Here is a 19,265-nt window from a genome sequence, read left to right as displayed (position 1 = left end):
CTTATTACCAAGGGTGTTTTGATTTTTTCCAAAGGGCCAAGATCACCTTTAAAGTAGGCGTAATGTGAGTGAAGTTCTTAATAGAACACAATGTTTCAACATATGAATGCAGCACTTAGTTTTAAAGAACCAAAACTTGCATAATCCTCTGAGTCTACAATTCATAAATGGTCATTGAACATGTTTAAAAGTTTTATTCAGCACTATGATGCATTTTTAAACCATTCTGAAAAGATCTATCCAAGTGATTGTTGAATGGATCAATGATTTTGTTGCTTTTCATGTTGCTTTAGCATTTACTTCTGTCTGTTCAAGATGATTGGTTGCTCTTAAACCATCTGCTTTGAAGTAAGATCTACGTGTATCTTACAGCATTTATTTTTGTTGCTAAAACACATAAGCAACCTTGTTCTCTCTCTATTTGTTAATACCCCAAGAGATGGTTTTTTGGGTTTTTTTTTATAAGACACAGTATGCTGTCACTTTTAAATACACGTGCTGTGGTTAGCTGCTATTAAGAGTGAGGTTCTGAATGTAGAGGAGTTTGAGTTGAACATGTTTACTGGCATGTGTCTGTCATGAAACAATAGAAACAGGAAAGAAGTGATTAAAGATTGAGCTGATCTAAACTGCCTTCCTATTTGAGCTTCCGTCTTACAGTTTCAGTTTGTTTGTTTTTTTAACGGTAGTGGTTTATTATAGTTTAGCAGTTATACCACAGTGCAGTTTTACTTTAGATGCTGATAGATACTTTGTGGTTATTGTGATAATAAACATTAGATTTTTGCTTAACCTGAAGTAGATATGCTGTGTGACAGATATAGCTGTACCTGTCATGGTCCCTGTGCCTGCCTGGTCAGCCCAGTGTGGCCACACATGTTTTTGTTTTGGTGCTGTCTTTCTCTTCCCTCTCTTGCTCTCTCGCTCATGTCACTCTGCCTGGGCGTGGCTCAGATTGAGTTCCTGCCCTTGGCCCTTGGCCCATGCACCTGTAGCTGATTACTGGTGATTCCTCACTATTGTTTGCTGGCTCTTCATACGACAGGGGCGCTGAGCTACTTGTCACTGGAATATTGAGTAACTCAAGTTAGTGTTTGCCCAGCTCTCCAGAAAACTATCATTTCTTGTACTTGCTTATGAGTAACCCTCATCTCCTTGTATAGATTTTTCCGGAACCCTGTCGTACCTTCACCCCTGGACCCCTAGACCCGTGAGCGTGAGTGAAGCTGTTCAGCGTGGAGTTTTGTGTGTGCAAGGAGTGAGAGGAGCGGCGTGTGTGTGAAGATCTTATGTCCCTTGACTCCTGAAACACTGGCCTTTCCACCCCACGTGTATATAGTGGACTCAGTGTGGATTAATAAAAAACTGTTTAACTGTACTTTCTGTTTGCGCCTGAGTCCACCTCACCAGCCGTAACAGTACCTTACAGCAGTAGAATAATGGCTATGTAATACTACTGGTTGCCTGCCTTCTAAAGGCCAAACATTGTTCGCAGTAAAACAAAAAGCATTTGGTTTTCATGAGGGATATGAAAACAGAAGATAAAATGTGGTCTATCTAAAAGAGAAAGAAAAGAAAAATATATTATTATATTTAACCTTAAATGCAATGTTTTTGAACGATTAAAACATCAGTTGCCTCAAGGTGCTTTATATTTTAAGATAAACCCTAAAATGATACACACAGAGAAAAACCCAACAATCATATGACCCCCTATGAGCAAGCACTTTGGCGACAGTGGGAAGGAAAAACTCCCTTTTAACAGGAAGAAACCAAACTGAGTGAGGGGCGGCCATCTGCTGCAATGGTTGGGGTGAGAGAAGGAAGACAGAATGAAAGACATGCTGTGGAAGAGAGACAGAGATGATTTAAAATAAGATGGGGCCTTATTATTCACAGGATTTTGAATTCAATTCTGGATTTAACAGGAAGCCAATGAAGGAAAGCCAATATAGGAGAGATGTGCTCTCTCTTTCTAGTCCCTGTCAGTACTCCTGCTGCAGCATTTTGGATCAGCTGAAGACTTTTCAGTGAGTGTTTAGGATATTCTGATAATAATGAATTACAGTAGTCCAGCCTAGAAGTAATAAATGCATGAACTAGTTTTTCAGCATCACTCTGAGACAGGATCTTTCTAATTTTAGAGATGTTGCGCAAATGGAAGAGAACAGTCTTACATATTTTTTCAATAAGCTCATTGAAGGACAAATGTGTCCATGTGTGTTCATTAAAGGCCATTTAAAAATTCATTCATATTTGATACTTTTGTTCCGCTCCCTTAAGGCCAAAACAGAGAGAATGAGGAGGAGCTTCTTCCCCCAGGCTATTCTTCTATCTTCTACCTCTGCTACACGTGCTGACATATTGCATCTCTGTGTGGTTCTCGAGCTGCACAATGGCATACAAAGGGTCATTACCGTCACCCAGAAAATCATTGGCAACCCCCTCCCCTCCCTGGAGGACCTCTACAGCACCTGCTGTCTCAAAATGGGATACAACATTTCGATATATGTTATTTATTATGATTACTTCTTGTCTTTCTTTTAGCAACAGTGTGCTTTTAGCTCCAATTTCATTGTAATATTATACAATGTATGACTGCACAGTGACAACGAGTTAAAGAGTTAGAATTTTTGTAATAGACAAATAACCTGCCCCACCTTTCACCTTATGATCGCTGGGATAGGCTTCAGCCATGCGAAAACCTGAATTGTATCAATGGATGGATAATACTGTGTAATGATACTTTGCAACATTTTTAATGTCAACCAGTAAGTCCTTGAAATAGTTTCGTGATGTTGTCTGTTTCCTTTGCTGCACTCCATATTGTGGTGTGTGTATTTTCATGTGCATTAAAAATATAAATTGATGTTCAGTCTATGTTTTATGCATATCACCTCACAGAGCATTAGCAAATGCTGAATCCCTTCATAAATTAAAAAAGACTACATTTGAGTTGAGCTAAAAAACATCTGACACTACCAAGCTCTTGAATATTTATAGGCCAAGTAATCATTTGGCAGTATATTCAAAGCACATTGTATTTTAATAAAAGATATGATTGAAGGACATAATGAATATTCATTACATTTACTCCATCAAATGACTCTCTGCCTTTGACGTTAAAATGACAAACTTTGTTTTCAAACTGTAGTTTTCTATTTTTTTAAAATTATTAATACTTTTTTTTTTATTGGTGTACTGATCTAAATTTGAATTTAATCAATTGCTGGTTTACACACTCTAATCAGTCTAATCAGCAAGATCTGACATTAATCCTACTTGTATATCAAATGGTGGAGAATTTTGATTTTGAAATCAAGAGGGAGAGAGAAGCAAGTTTGCAACATGAATGTCTCTGGCATGTCTAGCACAGAGTCAACCATTTTTACAGCCTGAATTCAATTTGTTTGATCAAGAAGGACAGGCACACAGCTTTTATAGTTCAAATGGTGTCAAATTATTTCATTTAATAGTTTAACATAGTTGTCTCTTGGATTGGTAGCAACACATTAAAATGAACAGGTGTTTTGACGAAATGTACAATAATACAGTATTATTACAGCCCTAGCAAGGCCTCCTGAAACTGTCCTTGTGTGGGTGTGGTGTTGTTCTCTCTCCGCCTCTCCCTTGCATTATTGATAAAACAGCATTGCTGGCTGTTTAGATTAAGATTATTTGTAATAAAACCATATTATGTACTGAACACCTCTGTCTGGTTTCGTGTCTGTGAAGGTTCTCAGTCATCCAGGTCATCGTAGTCAAAGGAGTTTGCAAAGAAAAGCGTCTGGACTTCTTTGAGTTGCTTGAAGACGTTTCACCTCTCATCCGAGAAGCTTCTTCAGTTCTAAGGTCAAATGGCCGAGAGTCCCAGATTTAAACCCAGTGGGAGTATCCCCCCAAAGAGGGACAAAGGACCCCCTGGTGATCCTCTAATCACATGCGACAAGGTGTGAAAGCGGGTGTGGTACCTAATCAGCCAGGGTTTCGGGTGAGCTCATTGTGAAACCTGGCCCCTGGCCCCACCCTATCAAGTCCAGACGCTTTTCTTTGCAAACTCCTTTGACTCTGTCTGGTTTCCTTTCATTCCATTCTGGACCCATTTGTTACCGGTCCCCACACTCAAACCCCTAGACCTCTTCGTGGGGAGGTAACAAGTACTTTACAGTATTTTAGAGCAGGTAGAGACAATAGTGATTATTTCAAAATATAGAAGATTTCTATTACCATGACCCTGAAAGGTCAAATCTATTGCAAGTTAAGAAAACCCTAGCAAATACAGAAATGCTGCAAAATGCTGCATGGAAAAACACTACTGAAGAAAAGAAATAGAACACACACAGAGACACCACAAGTTTCACAAGAGAAATAAAAAACACAGCAAAAGTTTTAAAAATTAAATCACAAAACAAGTGTTTTTGGGGAGACAGTAATGTGACAGAACAGCTGCAGAAGTTGGCAAGCTGAGAGAAAACATACATAGAGAATTATATATATATATATATTTCTGTTTGTTTATTACATTTTAATAGCTTTTTTGTGCTTTTGTAGCAGTCATTTTTATTATATATTTTATTGCAGTCTTAAGTAAACACTATTCAATACTTCAGTAAGTCGCTTCTGCAAAATTTAAAAAAATGCATAAATAAAATGAAATAAATAAATAAATAAAGATGGAGTTATTTATAGTTATATACTAACTACAGTAATGTATCCACTGCAAATAAGCCACAACAATACTGATTTTTTAAACTGAAAAAATATGCATTTATTAGGTATTTATTTTCTTGATTTTTGGAATTATGAGGAAGAGTCTTGATGCATTCTCAATCATCCAGGAAAATAAATCTCCAAAAGTTGATTCTGTTCATCTGGACGTAGCATTTTCTCGGAGAAACGTTTCGTCACTCGTCCAAGTGACTTCTTCAGTCTCAGCTGACTGCAGGTTTAAATAAATAAACATCTTATAAATAAACATTATGCAAATGTACTGTTTATAAGATTGGGGAAACCTGCAGTCAGCTGAGACTGAAGAGGTCACTTGGACGAGTGACGAAACGTTTCTCCCAGAAAATGCTACGTCCAGATGAACAGAATCAACTTTTGGGATATGAGGAAGAGTATTGCAAAGGGTAGCTGTGCAGCAAGTTGATTTACAGTAGAGGGCAGAAAAGGATAACTTGGATGGCATGACCATGTGCACACCCCTGTGTTTATGGCTCATTTTAGTATTAGTAAGTCTGTACAGCAAGGATCCCCAGGATCTCATGTAAAGATTATGGTTATCAAAGTTTTAAGCTAAATAATATATGCCCAGGACATTTACATTGACCCAGGACATGTTTAGTTAGCCAAAAGTATCAGAAACCAAAAAGTTCCCATAAACATATATCATCCAGTCCACTACTAATCATTTCAGTCAATGTTTTTGTTGTTTACTGCTCACATGGTTCAATGAGGCTATATAACTTTTTTTTTTTTTAAATTAAAAACAATATATCAAAACTTTTTTTACATTGGAAAGACCTACATATTAGGGCTGTCAGTTGATTAAAATATTTAGTCGCGATTAATTGCATACTTATCAATAGTTAACTCATGATTAATTACAAATTAATCACAATTTTTTTAATCTGTTCTAAAGGAATTTTAACAGGATATACTTCATGTTTCTAACTTAACAGTATGGGTGTGGAAAAAATAAACTTGCTTTATACAAATATGTTTATTTTATTGCAACAATTCAAAACAATGAAAAATACAATGAAAATTCCAAAATATTCTTAAGAAAAACCTCAAAGGTACTGAGTACTCAAAAATATGCTGAAAGGAAACTTTAGCCTATACCCCCATACAATGTAACTGTTTAATTTACCATTAGACACAGTTAAGGCTCACATAACATATTCCCATCTATGTAGAATCAAAACAGTGAGACACAATAAAAAAAAAAAATTAAAAAAAATACAGGGAGTGCAGAATTATTAGGCAAGTTGTATTTTTGAGGAATAATTTTATTATTGAACAACAACCATGTTCTCAATGAACCCAAAAAACTCATTAATATCAAAGCTGAATGTTTTTGGAAGTAGTTTTTAGTTTGTTTTTAGTTTTAGCTATTTTAGGGGGATATCTGTGTGTGCAGGTGATTATTACTGTGCATAATTATTAGGCAACTCAACAAAAAACAAATATATACCCATTTCAATTATTTATTTTTACCAGTGAAACCAATATAACATCTCCACATTCACAAATATACATTTCTGACATTCAAAAACAAAACAAAAACAAATCAGCGACCAATATAGCCACCTTTCTTTGCAAGGACACTCAAAAGCCTGCCGTCCATGGATTCTGTCAGTGTTTTGATCTGTTCACCATCAACATTGCGTGCAGCAGCAACCACAGCCTCCCAGACACTGTTCAGAGAGGTGTACTGTTTTCCCTCCTTGTAAATCTCACATTTGATGATGGACCACAGGTTCTCAATGGGGTTCAGATCAGGTGAACAAGGAGGCCATGTCATTAGTTTTTCTTCTTTTATACCCTTTCTTGCCAGCCACGCTGTGGAGTACTTGGACGCGTGTGATGGAGCATTATCCTGCATGAAAATCATGTTTTTCTTGAAGGATGCAGACTTCTTCCTGTACCACTGCTTGAAGAAGGTGTCTTCCAGAAACTGGCAGTAGGACTGGGAGTTGAGCTTGACTCCATCCTCAACCCGAAAAGGCCCCACAAGCTCATCTTTGATGATACCAGCCCAAACCAGTACTCCACCTCCACCTTGCTGGCGTCTGAGTGGGACTGGAGCTCTCTGCCCTTTACCAATCCAGCCACGGGCCCATCCATCTGGCCCATCAAGACTCACTCTCATTTCATCAGTCCATAAAACCTTAGAAAAATCAGTCTTGAGATATTTCTTGGCCCAGTCTTGACGTTTCAGCTTGTGTATCTTGTTCAGTGGTGGTCGTCTTTCAGCCTTTCTTACCTTGGCCATGTCTCTGAGTATTGCACACCTTGTGCTTTTGGGCACTCCAGTGATGTTGCAGCTCTGAAATATGGCCAAACTGGTGGCAAGTGGCATCTTGGCAGCTGCACGCTTGACTTTTCTCAGTTCATGGGCAGTTATTTTGCGCCTTGGTTTTTCCACACGCTTCTTGCGACCCTGTTGACTATTTTGAATGAAACGCTTGATTGTTCGATGATCACGCTTCAGAAGCTTTGCAATTTTAAGACTGCTGCATCCCTCTGCAAGATATCTCACTATTTTTGACTTTTCTGAGCCTGTCAAGTCCTTCTTTTGACCCATTTTGCCAAAGGAAAGGAAGTTGCCTAATAATTATGCACACCTGATATAGGGTGTTGATGTCATTAGACCACACCCCTTCTCATTACAGAGATGCACATCACCTAATATGCTTAATTGGTAGTAGGCTTTCGAGCCTATACAGCTTGGAGTAAGACAACATGCATGAAGAGGATGATGTGGACAAAATACTCATTTGTACGGTGTACATTTTAGGACATCGTCAGGTCTCAGGAAAAAAGGTGTCAGGTATCAGACTCACATGGTAAATTGTCAGGTCTCAGACTCACATGGTAAATTGTCAGGTCTCAGACTCACATGGTAAATTGTCAGGTCTCAGACTCACATGGTAAATTGTCAGGTCTCAGACTCACATGGTAAATTGTCAGGTCTCAGACTCACATGGTAAATTGTCAGGTATCAGACTCACATGGAAAATTGTCAGGTCTCAGACTCACATGGTAAATTGTCAGGTATCAGACTCACATGGAAAATTGTCAGGTCTCAGACTCACATGGAAAATTGTCAGGTCTCAGACTCACATGGTAAATTGTCAGGTATCAGACTCACATGGAAAATTGTCAGGTCTCAGACTCACATGGAAAATTGTCAGGTATCAGACTCACATGGAAAATTGTCAGGTCTCAGACTCACATGGTAAATTGTCAGGTCTCAGACTCACATGGAAAATTGTCAGGTCTCAGACTCACATGGTAAATTGTCAGGTATCAGACTCACATGGAAAATTGTCAGGTCTCAGACTCACATGGAAATTGTCAGGTATCAGACTCACATGGTAAATTGTCAGGTATCAGACTCACATGGAAAATTGTCAGGTCTCAGACTCACATGGTAAATTGTCAGGTCTCAGACTCACATGGTAATTGTCAGGTCTCAGACTCACATGGAAAATTGTCAGGTCTCAGACTCACATGGTAAATTGTCAGGTCTCAGACTCACATGGAAAATTGTCAGGTCTCAGACTCACATGGAAAATTGTCAGGTCTCAGAAAATCTTCCTGCAGGTGGCGCTGTTGTCATGTCCCATCCAAATTGATTTCCAAATACGTCATCAACGTGTGACAGTGGGAGAGCGCAAGGTCATTGACCTCACCGGAGTTTTACCGCGGTCCAGGCTCCTAACGACACAAGGTAAGTTTAACTTTTTCTCCCTTTTGTTCATATTTTTGACACAGTTGTGTGATATTAAGTTGCGGTAATGTTGTGAAAGTTACCTATCAAAGAAGGAAATCTAGTTTTGTACGAAACCAAATCAGCACTATTCTTGTCTGGCCAATTCGTTCTAGCTAGCGACAGTGGTGGTGAAACGTGATTTAAATTTAAACTGTTTAGTAATTGTTTTGTATATGTTTCAGCAAATGGACAAGCTGAAAGCTTACGAGCAGCCTGCATCCTTTCTCTCGCTGTTTTCTCTTTTCTATATTGCTACTGTTGAGATATTTTGTGATCCTGATATGTATTTTTCTGTTGTTGTTTTTAGACTTTTCTGCAATGTCATCCGACGATGATGAAAGGAGTATCCGACTCTGGCTGTTTCTTATGACTGTACCAAAAATACTTTTTTTTTTTTTTTTTAAAGAGCATTAAAAATAAATGACGAAAGTACAACTTATTTATTAACTACTGTTCACCTCTTTCATATTAAAGAAGTGTATTTTTTGCTACACATATTTTATTTGTGGGCACTGAATAGACGCTGCTTTTAGTATAATTGCCACCTAAAAAGATTTAGTAATTTACTGGTTAATTACTTATGTTCAGTGTAAGAGGTGGGTGATCAATTAGACTATTTTTGTTACACTTAACCTTTCAAGATACGATGATAATAACATTGTTCAACAAAGGCTTAAAACAAAAGGAAATCAGCTGTGTACTCAATTCATATGGGCATAAAATAAGGTAAGTCTGCATTTCAACAGTTTCCATGACAACTCTCTAAAATTACAAAACATGCAGTTGTCCTTTAATATAATGCAAGTCTGTGTTGTCTTTTAACAGTGAGAGGCATCTGAGACGAGTTTTAAAACTTCTAGGGTTGAAGCGAAGATGCCCCCAACGACCTTTTACTGAAATCCACAAAGCAGTGGAGGTAAGTGTTAAAACATCAGTGCAAAAAATACATATTTTCCTGAAGTCTGTGTTAGGAGCTATTGTTGAAACAATAAATGTTATTTTCTGTAGTTATTTAAAAAAGCCCATTCAATTAATTGTTTGTTTGTTTTTTAGAGTGAGATGAAACAGTGTTCTCCTGAACAAGGAATCAGGGCAATGGTAAAGCGGGTAAGGGATGTCAGAGGAGTGCGGCCTTGTTACAGGTTGGTTTCCATAGTGTGTACTCAATATAATCAAGTATTCTCTTGTTTTACTGTTGAGCTCAGAGTAAAATCTATTGTTACTGTAGAGACGATGTTGCTAATATAATGAGGGATATGGATGCAAGTGGTCTTCAGAGGAGATCTCCTGGAAAGAAGAAAATTCCCCGTCGGAATTACATCAGCCGTGGTCCAAATGACACCTGGCACATTGATGGTATTTATTTTATCTTTTCAATTAACCTTCCTGTCATGTTTTGATGTTACTTCTGTCGAAACAAATTGTAATTTTTATTTGTTGTTTCATATAGGCAATGATAAACTGAAGTTCTTTGGAATGTGGATACATTTGGGGATTGATGGGTAGGTCTGAATATGGCATTCGCTACTTAATTGATTATATTCAGATATAGTACAAAGTTGCTTCAAGATAAGGATGTGAGGTAAACTGAGGTGTTATCTCTCCTGAGTAGTCTAGGGCAGGGATGGGCAACTCCAGGCCTCGAGGTGCCGGTGTCCTGCAGGTTTTAGATGTGTCCTTGATCCACAGCTGATTCAAATGGCTAAATTACCCTCACAACATGTTTTGTAGTTCTCCAGAGGCCTGGTAATGAACTAATCATTTTATTCAAGTGTGTTTACCCAGGGTGAGATCTAAAACATGCAGGACATTGGCCCTCGAGGTCTGGAATGGGCCAAGCCTGGTCTAAGGGACCAAGATAAAGTATGAATAGTGAAGGAGGATTCAAGATGGCATTTTTTAAAAGGTTTATTTCCTGCTAGTCCATTTCAGACTGGCAGTTATTTCAGGGAGGGCCAAGAACAACACAACAAATAAAACATCCCTGATATAAAGTAAACAGAATTTAACTCCAAAGAAAATAAAATGTACAATTTACGATAACCTACCTAACCAACACAATAAACAGGAGAATACAAAACAAAAGGCAGCTCTCTCCTCGCATCAGTCTGAACACAGTCAAGGGTCACATTCAATTCCAAAGGCATGTAAGCCTACATAACTATGGCAGTCAAAATGGCCGGAGGAACCAGAAACAACGCCTAGACAGAATACAATGGAAAACCAGAATACTCTTGGGGAATGTAACAAAAACCAAACATATTGCCAAAACATGATTAAATCATATGTACGAGTGGCCGCTTTTCAATTTCTCTCTTTTCAGATTTTCCAGGAAGGTTCTATGGCTAAAGGTGGGCACATCCAACCGCAAACAAAACTTTGTGGCCAGATACTTCTTTGAGGCTGTTCAAGAACAGGGTGGTATGCAATATACTTAAAAAAGGGGGTTAAAAAAAGATTACATTTTGGTTATAAATTTATTTTTTCATCATTCACTAATTATCTTCAGTTTGTGTCTTTAGGCTGTCCTCAAATGATTCGGGGGACAGAGGAAAGGAGAACCTTGTTGTTGGTCAAATGCAGATGGCATTTCACATGCGAGATCTTGGGAATCAGGCATGGAGGTGCTTCAGAATGGGGACATCAGTGCACAACCAGGTATGTCTTTAAGCTGGTAAATGACTATTTCTAAAGTAACAACCTGACAACAAAACTGATAATGTCATGTTTATGTTGTTTAGAGAGCTGAATGTTTTAACAGTATTTTAAAGCGGACATGGATTAAGAAATGGCTGACAACATTTGAGGTAAAGCAAATCTTTCACCTGTAAAACCTAATAACAAAGACTAGCCATCAAAATTGCGCTAAACATACGATGGATTAGTTTATCTGAAAACACTATGCTGGAATTTTTTTTTTTTTTGTACATCTGTACCTTTTCACTGATGAAATGCTCACCTTCACAACTTATGTCTTTTTCAAAACCACATGCTTAGGCCATGATGGAGTCTGGGATCCTTGAACTGGACAATCCTGTGCACATGTAAGTCAATATTTTTAGACATGAAAAATGATCAAGCAGCAGTATGAAAGTATGTGGTCTAGGAATGCCTTTGTTTTTTGAGTACTGATTAAAAATTAGCTTTTACATATTCTTCCTCAAAGAAGCAGATGAACATATTAACTTTTTAATTATCCTTTTTCATAGCAACTGCTTGCAGTACTCACACTTGCCACTGCTTCAAAGAGACTTAAAAACGGAGCAAACAGTTTGGAACACCCATGACATCCGCAAGCAACGCAATGCACCAGGTCCATTTGGGAAACCCGACCTTCTGTTTACCTCACCACCTCCTGGTATGTCATTTGAAAGTCTGTGGGTTTTTTTTCTTTTTTTCTTTTAACTTTCATTAGTTTACTTTTACTTTAATATAGCACTCTTCACAGGATAAAAACCACAAAGTGGCTTCACAATAATATAAAACAGACATAACAGCACAATCGAACATACAGAATAAATACAATCAAGGAACATAATGATGTAGGGCAGAGCATTTCATGACCTGGGAGCCACCGTTCTGCAAGATCTATTGCCTCTGGTCTTCTGGTGGGACTACTAACAGCCATTGATTAGATGATCACAGGCTGGGAGAGGGAGTGTGGGGTTCTATAAGATCAGAAATGTAGGCAGGAGCTTCACGATTCGGAGCTTTGAAAGTCATTACTAAAATTTTAAAATGATTTTTCTAAAATATACTGGAATCCAGTGTAATGAGCGTAAAACTGTTATAATGTGCTTTCTTTTATTTGTCTTCCTAAGAAGCTTACTTCTGGTACAATCTGAGATTTCTGAATTTCTACTGTCAATACAAATATGGCTTCATATTGGCACCTTTAACTAAAAATTAATCAAAATGTTTGAGTGATATTTACATCTTTCAGTTTCTGCAATAACATCTGTAAAACTGACTGCTTATTATACAGGTTGTAGAACAGCTTTATGATTATTCATTTATTTTTAACATTCCAAAGTGAACATCTTTTCAATATTGTCTTTCATTCGCAGGATATGGCAATGTGCTGCACATAGTTGACCAGACCTTTTAGACTACGCCAAGCAATTAATCTGTGAGGTGGAAGAGCCTTCACTGGTAGCAAACCAGGAATTCAGAGACATGTGCCAGAACATTTTAGAAAACAGCCAATTTCCCTGCACACCTGATGGTTGCCTTGCTGCATACCTCATGCTAGTCCAAGAGCTGACAACTGCCATGAACAGAAATGCAGTTCCTACACCTTCTACGTTTGCAGAGGCAAATGACATATACATCTTTCTGAAGAGACAGAGGATGGAAGGTGCACCAGTAAACATTTCCAATGACCAATAAAATCATACAACATTGTTTGTTAACATTTATTTATCCTTGTTTACAATCAACAGGTAATTTGAAAACTGTCTGACCAACAAAATGTACAATAAAATGTTGAAAAACAATTGACAAGGTGCCATCTTTCATAATGATTCAGTGTTTCATTTAACACAACTTTTGTTAACCCTAATGTATAACATAATTAACATTGAAAGACTTTTGAACTGCAGACTGTAGCAACATTACCACTTGTAGCCATATCGGCTTGTAAGATCAAGGCCTGACTTGAGAAACTTAACAACATCAGATGCGGAAGGCCTTGAGTCTGGGTCATAGCTCACCAAACCACCAAGAAAACTGTGTTTGTCACTGAGATGTGATAGGGCATGTGGTGGGTTTTGGTGGCCATTAGTGCAGCCAGTTCTCTTTGTTTTTTAACAGTCCACGGAGCGGACCCGTCAGGATCTCCAGATATGTGGCTCCGAGGGACCACATGTCTGTCTGGAACGAGGCCTCTTCAAACATCAGTATGCATTCAGGAGCCATGTAAAGATATGTGCCACCAGCTGGACCAATAACCTGGGCAGTGAACTTACTCCCTTGACGAAGCATCACAGTGTCTCTTATGTTTGCCATGCCCCAGTCTGTCAGGACTGCCTTCTTAGAAGGGTGGTGAACCTATAAGGTATACACACGAGAACTTATCAGGTTGTCTTAAATCTCACAAATGTTATCAAAACTGTCATTCCAAAGACCACAGCTCATAATTGAAAAAAAAAAACCCCTCAAAGCTTTTAGCACCCAGATCACCCAACCACTGCAGATTTATTCTGAGATTGTTTATTATACCTAACATTGAAATTAACAGATTGGATAATGATCAAACACGGTTTTATAGTCCTGTTCTTTTTTTTTATCCCCATTCCACTTAAGAAAGTGGTACAGACTAATAGAACAATAGAAAAATTCAGTTTGTAAAGCCTAAACTTATTACAACATGTTTGGGAATTTTGTAGGTGTGCAACAACCAACATATTAAAGAAACAATGTAAGGCTTCCTACTTAAAAAAAAGTCCTTTATATGAATATACCAGAACAGTTCCTCGTTGAAATGTAGTGTTTAATAGACTGAAGAGAATAAAGTTCAATAAAGAAAAATTCAGTATGGCTTATGTAGAAATGTTTAGCTTATTTTAGAGCTTAGACATGTAGGAATGTTTAGTTTTTTAGAGTTTAGAAATATGTTAACTTAGAATGTAGAATTATTGTAAAGACACTGACACTGCCCTCAATGTAATAAAGGCCTGATTGTGTCATGAACTTAGAAGTAGATTTTATGAGGCCCTCCCCCATTTGAGCTGTGAAACTAAGACAAAGAGGAGTTGATAAGTGGAAATTCCTCAGGGTATACTTAGGAGGGGGTTTCAACATTTGTGACTTGATAACGGTGGTCTGGAACGGAGATGGGTTTTTATGACATCCGGGAAGTCACTACATTGAGACACACACCTGCAGTGCTTTACTTTACGCACCCACACCCACATGCACACTCACTCACGTGTATGAGTGAGTGTGCATGAGTGAGTGTATGTGCGCATACCTGTGTGTATACACAGGTATGCGCACATAGTCACTCACGAACACTCACGTAGGTACGTGGGAGCGCGCACATGTAGGCATTCACGTGCTCGCACACACACAAACATGTAAACATGGTGATTAGTTTTATGGCACCTCGTAGAGGGGTTAGAAGGGGGGTCACTTATACAAAACTGCATGTAACGGACAAAGGAGTTGAGATCTGCAGAGGAAGTCCGGGGTTCTGTACATCTCCCTTCTATAAGCTATAATCAATAAGTGTGTATTAATAAAATATTGTTAATTGACTACTCTGAGTCCCGGTGTTTTTTCTGGAAGCCTGACGAATACACGAACTGTGGTGAAACTGCTTTTTGCAACACTTACCATGACATTTGCTGGCTTTATATCCTGGTGAATGATTCTCTGTGCATGGATGTACTCTACTGCCATGGATAAGTCCAGTGATATGAAACCGGCATCATCCCCTTCAAGCTATCAAGACAATATATAATGGGACCTAAGACCAACAAGTCAATGTTTGGAAGTGTCCATCAAAAATCCCTGATTGCAGTCCTCTTGTGAAACTGTAAGCAGAGGTGAATGGTGTGTGTGAGCAAGGTGGCCAACAAATCTGACTCAGTTACACCAGTCCTGTCTGGAGGACTGGACCAAAATCCCTGAAAAATATTGTAAGAATATTGTAGAAGAAAACCTAAAATGTCTGAACTCATCCATGTAAAAAAAGCAATTCTACCAAATAGTAAAGAGCTTATTATTAGAAAGTTAAGATTATTATTTTACTAAGTTCATACTTTCTGGCATATGGCATTAAAGATCATTTTTGTAATTCTAAATGGTTGAAAACATGAGAGAAAAAAATTAATCAGTCTTTTTATATGTTGTACGCAAAGATGGTTTCAAGTACATATTTAAAGAAATGCCAGCAATAAGAAGTTCTGTTTTAATATGATGGTATTAAGATTATTCACAAAATGTATTCAATATAAATGTATGAGTATTGGTACCTTCACCAAGCAGCTGTCTGTGTGAAGCACTTGCTGCAGGGTTGCGCCATGAATGTATTCAGCTGCCAACAAAAGCAGGACTCAGTGCGGGCAACTGCCATTAGTCTGACGATGTTGGGTGAGACAGTCTCCTAATAAAAAAAAAAAAAAAATAGAGGCATTACAGCTTGAGGAACAATCGATTTTGAAAATGAAACAAAAATAAGTGTGTCAAAGTTCTTACAGTGAAACATTTATCTCATGATGAATGTCGCTGTCCTCCATCCCTTGTTGGCCACACACGATCCTTTTAACAGCTGCTGGAGTACCATGAAAAGAACCTCTATATACCTTGCCAAATGTCCCTTCTCCCAGTAGATTGTCCTCGCTGTATGTAATTAAAGCCTCTTCCACATATGGAACACGTGGAAGATACACTTGGGGATAAAAAACACAAAGTAACATACATTAACATACAGCTACTGCTAAACATTCTTCTATTAACTGCTGGATTAGTAATATCTAGGTTTACTCCAGGAACTTGAGTACCAAATAGTGAAGAATGAAAACCTTTATTTACAATGTTGTCTGATGATATGATGTTAGCCCTAAATGCGAAATAATGCTTACATGATGGCGACTTTGGAGTTTGTTGAAGGACTCTGCAAAATCTATCAAAAGCTCACTATTTCCAGCACCTTCAGATAGCTCTTCAGCTCCCTCCATAGCTTCTTTTGCCTCAATAACTGCATGTGGTAACATGTCTTGGCTCACTGCTCCACCTGGACCTAGAGATGACCCTACATTTCCTCCTTCCTTTGCTTGGACTGGCTTTCTTTCTGACTCTCCCTGTTTCAAATTCACCTGAGCTGGATGTTTCTGGATGGAAATCCTATGAACACATTCAGCCAAGATATACTTTTTGCAGGGTGCACTGTGAAAATATCCACATTTATGACAATGATAAGAAATTAATTGGTCTGTTCAAAAGAAGCCATGGTTTTACCTGTTCTGCAACATTTTGTCCTATGAGGGTTTCAGGAAGTTCATCTGCAGAATAAGATGCATATTACAAATTGCAATGACCAAGGATAGTAAACAAGTGTGTAAAGGTTGGAAATGTAATGCAAACAAAATAAGAAGTCAATTTTAATGATTTAGTTAGATGTCCAGCATTCACCTAAACTGCAACTTTCATCACCACCCACTTTAGTTACAGGGTCTTCATCTGTAAATAACACATTAATTGCAATATATCTGAATGCCCACCATAGTCCGGTGTACCACAGGGGTGGGCAATTCCAGGCCCCGAGGGCCGGTGTCCCTGCAGGTTTTAGATCTCACCTTGGGTCAACACACCTGAATCACATGATTAGTTCGTTACCAGCCTCTGGAGAACATCAGGACATGTTGAGGAGAATTTAGCCATTTAAATCAGCTGTGTTGGTTCAAGGACACATGTAAAACCTGTAGGGACACCGGCCCTCGGTGTCACCCCTGGTGTACCATGTTCAATCACACAATCAAAAATATTCAATTTGGTTTGGGCAGGCACACACCTGAGATGGACTTTGATCATCCAAACACAGACCTCTGTACAAAAAGTAAATTATTTCATACCATACAAAATCGAGTGCTAGACAGTAGTTAATAGCAATATTGATCACTTTATTACCCAGTTGTCTTCGCCCGATGTATAGTGTTCTTTTCCACAGATGTGTAATATCAGAAACAGTTCTGTATTCTTTGTGGAAATCCTCCTTACTCCACCTGGTCCGTCAGAATGACAAAGAGTGAACTCACTCCCCTCAGTACGCTCTGGCCAGAAGCGTTCTTTGGCTATGGTAATTAAATCATCATAGGTTTCATGGCCTTGCAGGATGATTCGAGGTGGAGCTTCGTCCATTATTAACTTCTGGTACCGTCCACACCTTCTCGGAGTTCTTGGTTTCCACTCCATGGGAGCCATTCTGACCTAGCATCAAGGAGAAAAAGCAAAGTTTATGAAAAAATATGCCTTTTTAGACAGTTAATTATTAATATATTGCTGATAGTCATACACATAGCTTCACTTTTTAACTAACCTCAATAATGATTTGCCATGGTCCAAACGTTTATCATTCAATGGAAATTGCCTTTTCTTTACTTGAGGCTGTAGTAGTTTCTTGGCTTACCAAAGGCCTCTGCTGCACCTGTAATGGATGAAGTTGAAAGTTAATCAAACTGATCCGCAGAAAGTTCTATATACAACTGATCTAAAGCAAAATAATTGGGTTTTCTTACTGAGAAATTCATTGCCACTTGTTGAAGGAGTGTCATCTGCAATATAAATAGGGCAGTGATGTGAAACATGTGCTTTATAGAATTCTACTACAATCACAGACTACTGCACACTGATCTGCTTTCAAAATGTATTGCATCTATAAATAAAGTGTTAGTCAATCATAACCGCTAAGCATATCATGTTATATAAAGGAGATTATTTTACATGTTGTTCAAAAGTATCAAAACCTACCTGACCTCCTGTTATCAAAGCCTTTTTGGGTAATCTCGCCTTCAAATAAAATTTTAGAAAGTAAGGAGTTATAGCTAGACTGTAGGAGCCAAATCCTACATGAGTATCTAACTTTTAAATTGCAATGAAGAAATCCATCTTTTGTCAGTTTTTTTTAAACTAGGGCACTCCGACAATATCACAAAGTATAACTATATACGTCTTTTACATGCATATTAATTAAGAGAAGTAAATAGGAATACCAAACAATGTTAAACCATTAAAGCACGATATTGTCAGGGTTGTTGGCAGTTAAAAAAGGAAATTGCAAGCATTACAAAAACATTTAATAAAGCGTTTGATTACCATTTTCAAGGTCTTTTTTCAGCTGCTCGTAAGCTTTCAGCTTGTCCATTTGCTGAAACATATACAAAACAATTACTAAACAGTTTAAATTTAAATCACGTTTCACCACCACTGTCGCTAGCTAGAACGAATTGGCCAGACAAGAATAGTGCTGATTTGGTTTCGTACAAAACTAGATTTCCTTCTTGATAGGTAACTTTCACAACATTACCGCAACTTAATATCACACAACTGTGTCAAAAATATGAACAAAAGGGAGAAAAAGTTAAACTTACTTGTGTCGTTAGGAGCCTGGACCGCGGTAAAACTCCGGTGAGGTCAATGACCTTGCGCTCTCCCACTGTCACACGTTGATGACGTATTTGGAAATCAATTTGGATGGGACATGACAACAGCGCCACCTGCAGGAAGATTTTCTGAGACTGACAATTTACCATGTGAGTCTGATACCTGACAATTTACCATGTGAGTCTGAGACCTGACAATTTACCATGTGAGTCTGAGACCTGACAATTTCCATGTGAGTCTGAGACCTGACAATTTACCATGTGAGTCTGAGACTTGACAATTTACCATGTGAGTCTGAGACCTGACAATTTTCCATGTGAGTCTGAGACCTGACAATTTACCATGTGAGTCTGAGACCTGACAATTTACCATGTGAGTCTGAGACCTGACAATTTTCCATGTGAGTCTGATACCTGACAATTTCCATGTGAGTCTGAGACCTGACAATTTACCATGTGAGTCTGAGACCTGACAATTTACCATGTGAGTCTGAGACCTGACAATTTACCATGTGAGTCTGATACCTGACAATTTACCATGTGAGTCTGAGACCTGACAATTTTCCATGTGAGTCTGATACCTGACAATTTTCCATGTGAGTCTGAGACCTGACAATTTACCATGTGAGTCTGAGACCTGACAATTTACCATGTGAGTC

General features: G+C 38.3%; 2 protein-coding genes and 2 long non-coding RNA genes across 5 annotated transcripts; 2 read left to right on the top strand and 2 right to left on the bottom strand.

Annotated features, from left to right (window-relative positions):
• Positions 1–1,028: 1,028 nt before the first annotated feature.
• LOC112846558 (uncharacterized) lies at positions 1,029–2,652 on the top strand. Its single transcript, XR_003219569.1, has 3 exons — positions 1,029–1,086; positions 1,164–1,216; positions 2,284–2,652. It is a non-coding gene; the product is annotated as an uncharacterized LOC112846558 (long non-coding RNA).
• A 5,597-nt stretch (positions 2,653–8,249) lies between these two features.
• On the top strand, positions 8,250–13,105 carry LOC109199765 (uncharacterized). Its single transcript, XM_019355092.2, has 13 exons — positions 8,250–8,461; positions 8,811–8,846; positions 9,145–9,229; positions 9,329–9,419; positions 9,557–9,645; positions 9,732–9,859; positions 9,954–10,005; positions 10,827–10,924; positions 11,026–11,161; positions 11,245–11,310; positions 11,501–11,547; positions 11,713–11,861; positions 12,571–13,105. The coding sequence occupies exons 2-10, from the start codon at positions 8,822–8,824 to the stop codon at positions 11,270–11,272; spliced, it is 732 nt and encodes a 243-aa protein (XP_019210637.1). The 5' UTR covers positions 8,250–8,461; positions 8,811–8,821; the 3' UTR covers positions 11,273–11,310; positions 11,501–11,547; positions 11,713–11,861; positions 12,571–13,105.
• A 177-nt stretch (positions 13,106–13,282) lies between these two features.
• LOC109199759 (casein kinase II subunit alpha-like) lies at positions 13,283–15,548 on the bottom strand. The gene is made up of 3 exons (XM_019355087.1): positions 15,481–15,548; positions 14,840–14,947; positions 13,283–13,552 (listed from the first exon to the last, which is right to left on the bottom strand). Exons 2-3 carry the CDS (start codon positions 14,903–14,905, stop codon positions 13,283–13,285), a joined length of 336 nt encoding a protein of 111 aa, XP_019210632.1. The 5' UTR covers positions 14,906–14,947; positions 15,481–15,548.
• Positions 15,549–15,596: 48 nt separating this feature from the next.
• Positions 15,597–17,230, bottom strand: LOC109199764 (uncharacterized). 2 transcript variants are annotated; one of them, XR_002060064.2, is made up of 5 exons: positions 17,019–17,053; positions 16,640–16,687; positions 16,466–16,509; positions 15,704–15,896; positions 15,597–15,611 (listed from the first exon to the last, which is right to left on the bottom strand). It is a non-coding gene; the product is annotated as an uncharacterized LOC109199764 (long non-coding RNA). The 2 variants fall into 2 exon arrangements; XR_003219320.1 differs by lacking the exons at positions 16,640–16,687; positions 17,019–17,053 and adding an exon at positions 17,135–17,230.
• Positions 17,231–19,265: the final 2,035 nt, after the last annotated feature.

Source organism: Oreochromis niloticus, linkage group LG3 (assembly GCF_001858045.2).
Source record: "Oreochromis niloticus isolate F11D_XX linkage group LG3, O_niloticus_UMD_NMBU, whole genome shotgun sequence".
Classification (NCBI taxonomy): domain Eukaryota; kingdom Metazoa; phylum Chordata; class Actinopteri; order Cichliformes; family Cichlidae; genus Oreochromis; species Oreochromis niloticus.
Note: the sequence above shows the minus strand (reverse complement) of the source record. Positions and strands in the feature narration are given on the sequence as shown.

What these genes read in the sequence shown, in the direction of transcription:
- LOC109199759 (XM_019355087.1), bottom strand. Translation starts at nt 14,905, where the DNA reads ATGGCAGTAGAGTACATCCATGCACAGAGAATCATTCACCAGGATATA. An exon ending in TAAAGCCAGCAAATGTCATG is followed by an intron (nt 13,553 to 14,839) that starts GTAAGTGTTGCA and finishes TATACCTTATAG; the next exon opens with GTTCACCACCCTTCTAAGAA.
- LOC109199765 (XM_019355092.2), top strand. Translation starts at nt 8,822, where the DNA reads ATGTCATCCGACGATGATGAAAGGA. An exon ending in AAATCCACAAAGCAGTGGAG is followed by an intron (nt 9,420 to 9,556) that starts GTAAGTGTTAAA and finishes TTTGTTTTTTAG; the next exon opens with AGTGAGATGAAACAGTGTTC. An exon ending in ATACATTTGGGGATTGATGG is followed by an intron (nt 10,006 to 10,826) that starts GTAGGTCTGAAT and finishes CTCTCTTTTCAG; the next exon opens with ATTTTCCAGGAAGGTTCTAT.